Source organism: Bison bison, unplaced genomic scaffold, assembly GCF_000754665.1.
Source record: "Bison bison bison isolate TAMUID 2011002044 unplaced genomic scaffold, Bison_UMD1.0 scf7180017864335, whole genome shotgun sequence".
Classification (NCBI taxonomy): Eukaryota; Metazoa; Chordata; class Mammalia; order Artiodactyla; family Bovidae; genus Bison; species Bison bison.
The window spans coordinates 620,038-630,073 of record NW_011494907.1 but is presented as its reverse complement, the minus strand read 5'-3'; the positions used below and the strand labels follow the sequence as shown (position 1 = coordinate 630,073).

At 49.5% G+C, this 10,036-nt stretch overlaps 1 protein-coding gene across 1 annotated transcript in view; it reads right to left on the bottom strand.

Annotated features, from left to right (window-relative positions):
- KIF16B (kinesin family member 16B) overlaps positions 1 to 10,036 on the bottom strand; it is a 270,569-nt gene that overhangs the window by 90,146 nt on the left and 170,387 nt on the right. The window contains exons 20-22 of the mRNA XM_010854070.1: positions 7,631 to 7,783; positions 5,505 to 5,601; positions 4,744 to 4,794 (exon numbers count right to left, since the gene is read on the bottom strand). Of these exons, the coding sequence (XP_010852372.1) occupies positions 4,744 to 4,794; positions 5,505 to 5,601; positions 7,631 to 7,783 (301 nt within the window). The remainder of the gene's footprint in view (positions 1 to 4,743; positions 4,795 to 5,504; positions 5,602 to 7,630; positions 7,784 to 10,036) is intronic.

Below are 10,036 nucleotides of genomic sequence, written 5' to 3'. Positions count from 1 at the left end.
CATCACTTCTACTGGATGTGTTGCAAAGACCCAACTGGAATACAAAGTGGCCCTTGCAGCCCAGGCCAAAACAAAGGCCAAGTCGCGAGCTGCAGATGTGCTGCAGAGCAGCTGCTGTGACCCCAGCTGAAGTGAAAGAGAGGAGAAAGGGTGATGGGGAGGGGGCCTCCTTCCTCCTGAGACTCTGTAAGCTAGGAGAACACTCGAACTCTTCCTCCCGTGACTCTGGAAGCTAGGAGAACCCTCAAACTCAAGAAACAGGAGAAGAGAGGCATAGCAACCCGGGGTCAGATGCTGGAAAACATAAACACAAAACGTGCAAGCCGCCTCACAGGAATGTTGATCAGACATAGGTGCACAGGAAGGGGTCCACCAGAGGAGAGGCCCTGAAGAGCCGGCTCTAAGCCGCTTATGCAGGAAGAGGGCAGCTGGATGGTACCCAGAGGGGAGAGGAGCCGACCCAGGCTGACATGGCGTGAGATCCCCCTGGAAGCAGGGAACGCAGGGCCCTGTGGTGGGAGGTTCAGAAAGACGTGCAGGCCGGGAGGAAGCAGGGGGGTGGCAGGCAAGCGCCGATGCCTTCAGGGCGGCCTCCATCTGATGAGACGACAGCAGCAGCCTAGACACTTACCCAGAGCTGAAGAGCCTTTCTAGGAGAGAAACGCCGAAGCTGAGAGAAAGGACTGGAACGTGGGGCCACGTGGCCCAGGGGGGAGAACCGTCAAAACTGACCTGACGAGGGAGGCACTGAACCACAGGATGGAAAAGAAAGGGCCGGAAGTCTGAGCGGAGGACTACAAAGGCGATGCCCTGAAGGAGACCTGGCAGGGCATGGCACTGCCTCCATCCCACGTGTTATGGGAGGGGGCAGGTATTTCAAACCCTCAGGGCCCCTGGGGAAGGCTGGTGGAAGCCTTCACTAGCTTGCTCTGAGACAGAGCTGTCCTAACCTCGGCCAGTGGAGGATGCTGGGAAGGGAGCTGCCAGACCAGACACCTGCTCAGGCAGCTCACATCTGCCTGCCGGCGTCCAGCAGAAACCAACAGACGCCAAGGTACACGACCACAAGTCAACACACCCCTACGTGCTTCCAGCACCTCACAAACAATGAGGCGGACCCGATTTACAAGGCTGAGGTTCAGGAAAGTGAGGCACGGTGGTGAGAAAGGTCTTTTATCAGTGCTCAGCTATGTTTGTTTTTATTTCAGAGGAGATATTTAAATTTTTACATTTCCAATTTAGAGAGGTCTGCACTTTTCCAGTTTCAAATCAGTTAGCCACACTGAGCTATTCATAGCCCTGGACGGTTGTCATCGTGTTTATTCTATGAACAGTCTAGGAAAGCATGCAGTGCACTGTTACAAGCCTCCTCCCTAGAGCCTCGTCAAGTGTGAGGTCAGCCACAGAGCCTCGTCCCGAGAGTTGAAGGTCAGTTTCCAGACCTCAGGGACCACATCCCCGCCGCCCTGCAGATCCAAGATGCTGGTGCATGGCTGAACCTTCTGGGCTTCCTGAGGGCGCCGGGAAGCACCGCTTCCTGAATCTGACTGGTGTCTGAGGTTTTGGAGGAAGACGAGTTCGAGGGTGGATGATGTCTTTGTCTCTGGAATGACAAGGCACCTGAATTCCCTTAAAGCTCGGCATCTGACCACATCAAACCGTGTTCCTGGGGGCTGAGAGCTCAGGGCGGGGCTGCGAGGATAGAACACGCGGTCTTCCCTCACCAGGGCCACGTGGGTGTTCAGAAGGACGAGCGACTGGCAGGGGCCTTGGCCAGAGTCACCCTCGACTCTGACCGTCGTGTAGAGCAAGAGCTGAGCCTCCGCCAGAGACGGGGCACCGGCATCCAGGTTCCCGTGAAGGAAGTAAATCAGGTCCACCAGGGTGTTCTGGAATCTGGATGATAACCGGACTCCGTTTGCCAAAACTAAGTCAGGGATTTCTGCCTTCCAGTCAAGGGAGAGCTGGACCAGATCTTCCCGGAACAAGGGATGCTCGGCGCAGGCGGCGGCCTCGGACGCAGACGCGAGGACATACAGGAGGTCCCGGCATATCTGCTGGCAGAGGTTCTTGTTGTAAGTAAAAACAGTGAGCAGCAGACTCTCTGCAGAGCCCAGGAGCCGAACGCTCTGCCCACCGAAGCCAACCTGAACCTCCTGGAGCCCAGAGAGGGGCAGGGCGTGAAAGACGCCCACGGAGCCCGGGGGGTCCAGAACCAGGGTGTACAGGGCGGAGCCGAACAGGAGCAAGCACGCAGGCCGCGGCGCCGGCTCCGCGCAGTTGGCCACGGCCAGCCAGTATATGCCTTGGGGTACATCCGCATTGCCCCAAAGTTCTGGTAGGGATCCAGCCACCAGCTCAAGGAAGTCTGTTAAGGGGCATTCTTGAAGTTTCAGCATTTGGTCTGGGAATTGCACAAGGGTCTGCTTAAACACGGAGCCCCTTCTGGCACCTTCCAGTTCCAGGCAGGAGACAGAGCTCAGTGAGGAGCCTGGGAACTCAGTGGCCATGGGGCCAGCGGGCCAGCCCAGGGCTCGGTAGGGCACCAGGCTCCCCGCCTGCCCCACGGCCCCTGCCTCATCTCTGCTGCCAACCTGACTTTCCTTGGGGAGAGAAAGAGCTGCTGCTGCTGCCCAACCTGTCTCTAGCAGCCTGTGCAGGGGTGACAGCTTCAGAATAGGCAGCCTCGTGAGGAAGGTCGCTGCCTGCGAGGCGAGCCGGCTGGGGTCGCACAGGCTGCCCACGAGCTGGGCTTGGCCAACGGCCTCTGTGCCTGTCCGCAGCAGGTGGCTCCTGGTGTCTTTGTAAAGGTCTGAGACCCACTGGTAAATGAACCCCAACCCACGGCTTCCCTCTGGCTCGACAGTCATCAGGGACTCTGAAGAGCTCACCGCTCCAGCTGCTGCCTCCTCCCAGCAGAGCTTGGAGGCCAGTGCCGCTGGGGGAACATTGGCCCGGGGGACCCTTTCAGAGAGAATGAAGCAGAGGAGCTGGCTCCGCCAGGTCTGCTCGCCCCTGCCGTCCACAGACACTTCCTGGGATATGTGCTGCAGCCAAGTCCAGCTGGACGTGAGCCCCGGGCTGGGTCCACCTTGAGGACTCGTCGGCTCGCTGAGGCTTTCTGACTCACCATGAGTATGTCCCGCACCGCTGGTGCTGCTTTTGCTAAGAGGAGGGGTTTCAGTGGGATTGAGGCGTTCTGGCTGAGAGTCGCCTCTATTACAACTGCTGCTGTGTGACAGCTCGTCCTCCGAGGGCTGAGGCCCCCGCTGGTTTGCTCCCCAGTCTGGCGCTGAGCAGCGGGCAGAGGGGCCGGGGATGATCCGGGTCACAGGCAGGCTCCAGTGGTGGTTCTGGTCCACCTCCCCGCTCTCCTCTTGGCCAGGGGCATCAGTGACGTCTCTGGGCAGCAATGGGGCAGGACAGCTCTTCTGTCAAAAACAGGTGAAAGGGGGCTGTGGCATCTTTTGCAATTTTTTTTTGCGTGAATGAAGATTTCTGCGGTCATTGGTTTTATCGTGTGGATTAATGCAGAGGTTCAATCGATAACCAAAGCCATTCGTGTTGATTGACTCATGATTTCAGAATAGAGGAGCTGATTCACACACAGAGCATCAATTTCCGTATTTCATATCTTACAAATTGTCAAGTATTTTGACAGAAATATGTTAGATGGGATTGAGCCACAGTATCCATTTCTTGGTCTAATATTCTACTCTTAAAAAAAAAAAGAATCCTAAGGCCTTTGATTCAATTTTCCAGGGGGCAAATTTAGCTCTGAAAGTAAGTCCTTGAGTAAATGTCCAAAATGTAAGAGTAGCTGGGAGCATACTTAACGTGAATGAGAAACTGACAAGTATTCCAACCTCACATGTGTTTCTCTGGCCTCTCCGTTTGTTTCTTGGGAATCCTTCGTGTACATCTGCCCTGGTTAGAGCACCATTATGGTGTCTGCAAACCAGGACCACAAAAGGCTCACAGCCAACCTGCTACAGGCTAGACATGCGGACGCAAAGAAGTGAAAGGCAACGTCCTCTTCTTCACAAGGTCATCTCCTGAGGAGTCGGACGTTCAGAGGAAGACAGCGTTATTCCCGGATGGGTCGGATGGAGGGTGAGATGGACCGTCTCCTGTAGGACATCCACCCCTCTGTCGCTCATTCTGTTCGGTGACGTAAGATTTCTACCACCTCCTAGTTTTGCTTTTTTTTTGATTTTTGAATTTAGGGGTGTATGGGAAGGACAAGTCCCTCAGTGGAGGAAAATACAAGAAAAGCCTTACAAATTGTATGCCCAAATAAACCCTGGTCTGACAAGCCAATGGAGAAATAAGTTACCCAACCAAGAGTGTTTCCTCTGTGCCACTGCCAGCACAGTCCATAAACAGGAAGGGTTCCTAACACACTGGGAAGTACTCAGGTTCACTTCCAAACCCCCTCTCTGATTCTGATTATATAATTCAGCCTCTTAAATGCAGACCAAGAAAAAGGATACTGTTACAAATGAAAAACTGGGCAGAGGGTTTCTACCACAGCTACACACATTCAAATAAAGTCAGAGCAGTTTGCAACCGGCAGGATTCTGTTTAATTTTTAAGTCATATAATAGCTTGCCTTGCCTATTAGCCATTAATCTCACTGGGACTTCGAAATTCTAATTATGCAACTAAACATTAAGAAAATTTAATCACACAAGCATGCCGTAATTTAAGGCGACCCTATCAATCTGAAAAGTCATTACCTACCTCGTATTTTAGCTTACGTTGAATGGTGCCATTGTGAAGTTTCTCATTATCCTGAAATGAAAATAAAAGGCCTCTATATTAAATTACAGCATGTTCACATAGAGGGAAAAAAACTGATTTGATTAGAATATTTATGAGAACAAAATTCTAAAGAAACATACTTGTCATTCAACAATGACCTTTCTTGAGAGTTTATATTTCCAAGATAAACGTGACTGTATGGATCCATCTGCCTATAAATGGAACTGAACCATTTATTCCTAACCTTAAAAATCACAGCATAACATTAAAGGTAAGATTTCCTTAAGATACTTCTTAATTTGTAGGATAGGAAGGGAATGACTTCATTTTGATAAAAATCAACAAGTCACAAGTATGTATCTTCTCAAAGGCAAAACTGTATGCTTACTTGGGATAATTTAGCAAGTGGATTAAATATTTACGAAATTGATTATATTTTTGGAGAGATCAGAAAGGTGTTATGTGTAGAATTTTTGTAAATTGAGGTAAATGAAACATTTTAGGAAACTTCATATTCACTTATGAATTCCCCCTGTAAGTTCAAAGCGTTCAAATAAAGTTACTCCTGAAATAAGACTATCTGTAAACAAGCCCCACCCAAGTAATATTTAATTATTTGAGAACACTTTATATCTCAATTTTCTCACTGAAAAACTGTAAATAAAAGATCACCACCCCCAGCTCCTTAATGGAAAGTCATCTTGAAAACGCCTGCCCGGATGGCCAGCTCCTTCCCTCACCTTCACGGTGTCCGCAGGTTCACGGCAGCCATCACCGACCACGCGGTGCAGACCCTGAAGGCGCCTCTGGACCTCCGCTTCAATGTACGCACTGATCCTGAAAGCCAAGGAGATGGGAGTCCATGATCCCGTCTAACCACACAGCGCATCTGAGATCCTGCTTACCACACCCTTGGCAACCAGAAGCCTTCTTGTCCTAAATGCTAAACACAGTTAACTCAGGGCCTCCAACCTTTGCCTCCTTTCTAAGAAATGTGACGTGTTCACTATCTAGGGTTTTCTGCCAACAAGAGAGGCCTGGACACATTACCGAATCCTGGGAACAGAAGGGAGACTCAGTTATCCCATCCAAATTCCCGCTGATGTCCCAGGCAGAACTCCTGCTGCGGGCTAAGGGAGAGAGTCAGAGACCCTCCATGGTCTCAGGACTGACTCTGAGACCCAGCACTTCACTCACCAAGCCTTGGTTTCCTCACACAGATACTGGTGATAATTATTTGTCACAAAACATAAAGTCATTTCAGAGGATTAAAAGGAAAGACAAAGAGGCGGGTGCAGCCTCCACAGATCTCCCCACTGGATGGCACGCTGTCTCACCTCATTCCTTCTCTGTCTGTTCGCTGCACCTGGCTGTGAGACACTGTGTTTTACAGGTCTCTACCTTCCAAAACGCCCGGCGAAGGGCCAAGACAGTGGACACCAGAAACAGCTGACTTTTGAGGCAGCTGTCAACCAAATATCTGGCACGCCATACAATACATAGGGGAAATTATATAAAGTGCAGCCATCCACCCAGAAGAACCAGGGAGAACAGAGGATTTTGGGTCCATCAAAATCTTTCCAGTGACTCAGGCCACCCAAAGGCAAGGCTTTCTCAGTTCTAGGCTCCCGGCCCTGGGTCTACAAACACTGAATTACACAGATTGTTTTAAACAAACTGTTTTGCATGTTTACATCTTAGCACACTAAAAATTAAAAATCTGGTTTCATCTAAGTCTACACACAATTCTAAAAACATTTCTGTACTACTGACCATGGCTAACGACTTTCTGATATGCTGGGTAAAGAGAGTAATATTATAGGTAAGATAGCCCAAAAGAATGGTGCAAGGGTAATAGAATACAGTATTTACATTTCAGTATTTCAGTAAAGAAAATCATATGCAACTGACTATGAGCCAAGGCCTCCTATAAACAAATTCTCTCTCTGAACCTTCACTTAAATTTTAAGTGCCACAGAGGAAGACAACCTAGGTTTAAAGGCCCTCAGAGGTTTGTGCCGTCTGAGTATATTTTGATATGTGAATAGCTCTCTGCTAGTACCCAGGGCTCTGGACAGCCCAGCTTGAAATGAATAGGTCGATTAGCTGAAGGCTCCAAGCCACAGATCAATTTATGATGCCACCCAAGTCGAAAATCATTTTTCTGTAGTAACATCAGATACGCATGCGTGCTATTCATGGTCATTCTGAATATATGGTACGGTCTCTGCAGTATCTATTTGTAAGCAATGACGTCTGTAAACTACCTGTCAGCACAAGGTCCTTCTTGGTACAATCCAATTAACTACTTTGCTCCTCTCGACCTGGCCTGGCATCACTCCTTTCTGGTTCTCCGAAACCTTTTTTCTTTAAACATTTATTTATTTGGTTGCACTGGGTCTTCCTTGTGGCCTGTGGGATCTTCCTGGCATCATTCGGGATTTTCACTGTGGCACACAGATTTCCCAGCTGTGGCATGCGGGCTCAGTTGCTCCATGGCACGTGAGATCTTAGTTCCCCAACCAAGGAGTGAACAAACGTCCCCTGAGTTGCAAGGCAGATTCTTAACCACTGGCCCACCAGGAATGTTCCTCCCTGAACCTTTTAACAATTCTACCTTCTTACACAAACTACTTGCACCAGCATTCTTGATTTGACTGGCCGAGTATCCTGTCTTGAGCCCTATAAAGGACATCTCACCCTACCAGGGGCCAGGCAGCAGCTGATCAAGACAAATATGTCTTGGGGACAAGTGCTGTTCATAATCTTGTATAGAGCCCTTCATATGCAAACTGGCCAATACAGGGTTCCCTGAGTCATCAAATCACGTCAGAAATAGGCCTGGCATCAGTGTGCTGTCCAGTACCTCTCATCCATCAGAGGGACCTGGTGAGATTTTTCTGCACTGGATGGGAAGCTGGAAGCAGCAGGCTTTCCCTCTAAGGTCCCACGATGCCCTTTTTGAACACCATCGACCTCACAGATCTTCAGCTTCAACTGCTGGATTTCATGTTCTAACCTACAAAGATGGAAGTTATGTGAATTCACACATTAACAGTGTCTCCTGAGCTTCTTCCCTAGAAACCACAGGAGATCCAGACAAAAACTGCCCAAGGAGCTTTACCTTCTGGTAGAAAAGGTTATTGCAGACCTATAAGACAATGTATAAGGTGGTAACAAGCCACAGAGAGTTTCAGGACAAACGCCACAGACATCCAGGAGTTAGAGAGAGTTCGACATCAAGGGCAAAGGTATTCCCACTGTGTCCAGTAAATCCTCAGAGGTACAAGTGCAGAATTCTGAGACCCAACCCTGGCTTCAACAAAATTGTTGGTTGTGGACTATACATCATAACCCAACAAGGATGTCTATTTGACAAAAGAGATTTTTGTTTTAAAGAATCTTTTAAAACCGCCAATCTGAGAGAACCTTCAAGGTCAAGGCAGTTCTAAATTGAGTCCACACAGGCCAGTGGGAATTTGGCATTTGGAGATGACAGTGAACGGTATTCCAGGTGCAGAAACAAAGGGACTAAGCCACGAAAACCAGGAATCTGCGCTGGCTAAGGCAGAGGGTGTGGAAAAGGGAAATAGGTGAGAGAGACCTAGGAAAACAGGCTGAGTATCTACAGAACTTAATATAAACCATAAGCTCTGGAACCAAACATTTATTTCCAAAGGCCAACGATACAGCTAACGTAAGGTCAACAATGTATGAGGCTGGGCTCCACTGGCCCAGGCGTGACTGAATTCAGGCCCATCAGGCTAAAGAGCCAAGCTTGCCAGTCATCATGTCCTAAGGAACACTAGCCCACTCACTGTTACGAGACTTGGATCTCAGCTGGTGTCGAGATGCAACCCTGCCACTTTCCAAGTGCCTGACGCTTGTCCCATCGTTATATAACCATAGAGGGGGAAAGAAGAAAACGGATTAAACCTAGCTCATAAAGCAAGCTGGCAGAGAAAGACAAACACAGTACAGTGTTGGTGCAATCTGGCTCCATGTGAATCTGGTATTTTGCACTTCGGAAATTCACAAGTGGTCAGGTCAGGGTGCACGGCAGGCCCTGGCTCAGTTGGGAGAGCCTAGAGAAATAATTAAGACACAAAACCAAGACCCCCCAGAAAGCTACAGGACTGTCACAGCAAAGTGCTGAGAATCTGCCCACCTCAATCAGGGATTTGCAAAATCTGCTCCATCAAAACACATGAAGCTAAAAGCCTCCAGAGAAATGCTGACATTGGGAAATCACTAAAGTGTATCCGCTAGAATCTGGTATTAATAGTAAATGGTCAGGGAGCGAGGCTGGCTGGCAGAAGCCAGGGATGGCAGGCTCCAAGCCCCACTGCATTCTCGCTGGGAAGCGCAGGGCACAAACTGAGAGCACGCCTCCTCTGCTTTGCCTTTCCTGGGGCTGGAGCTTTGTCCAGCAATTTCATTTACATAACATACTTACACTCATTTTCTTAAACCTCAGACCTATTTCTCTGAAGTCACAGCTTTTGTGGGTTTTGATTGTTTCATCTGTCACTGTTGTGCCTGAGGGAATCACCGGGGAGCTTGGTAAAGAGAATCGTTTAAGCAGATGGTTTGAAAGGAGGCTGTCCTGACCCTGATGGTGGCTCCAGCAACAACTCACGGTAGGTCTTGCCTTGTCACCAGGATGGATTTCAAGCCTCTGCCCTTGTCAAGCTGGGCAGGTGGCTTCCGCTGCAGCCCCTAGGAAGGGGTGAGAGGCAGGGGGAGGACTTCAGGGAGGCAGGGAGCCTTCCAGCCCCCTGTACCGGGGCTTCAGTTAAGATCCCAATAGACCAAAGGGTCTGGAATAACTAAAGAAAAAAGTCCATGTCCTCCTCCTAAGGGTAAGGACGAACACTGCGGCTCCAGATGGAAGAGCCTATCCATGGCAAGCAGGGCAGGGGACAAAGCCCCCTTGCAGAACACCACATCTGGAGACATGGGCAAACCAGGTGGCTGCCAGTCTCGCTGAGAGTCTTGGCATCACACCTACAGGGTTAGCAGAAAAAGCACCCTCAAGTGTGCGCCTCTGTTTTGAGGCCCTACCTCTAGGAGGCATGGCAATAGTTAAGAGGTGCTGGAAGAGAAACACTCCTTTACCATGAAAATAGCGCTGGCTCCTAGTTCACAACCTCCAAAGTAGTATCAGTAAATCATCGCCAAATGAGCCTGGAGACACCTGTGTTCAGAACATCTGGAGAGCTTTATGTTTTAATTCAGAATCCTGAAATATCCCATCAAACACTAAGAACGC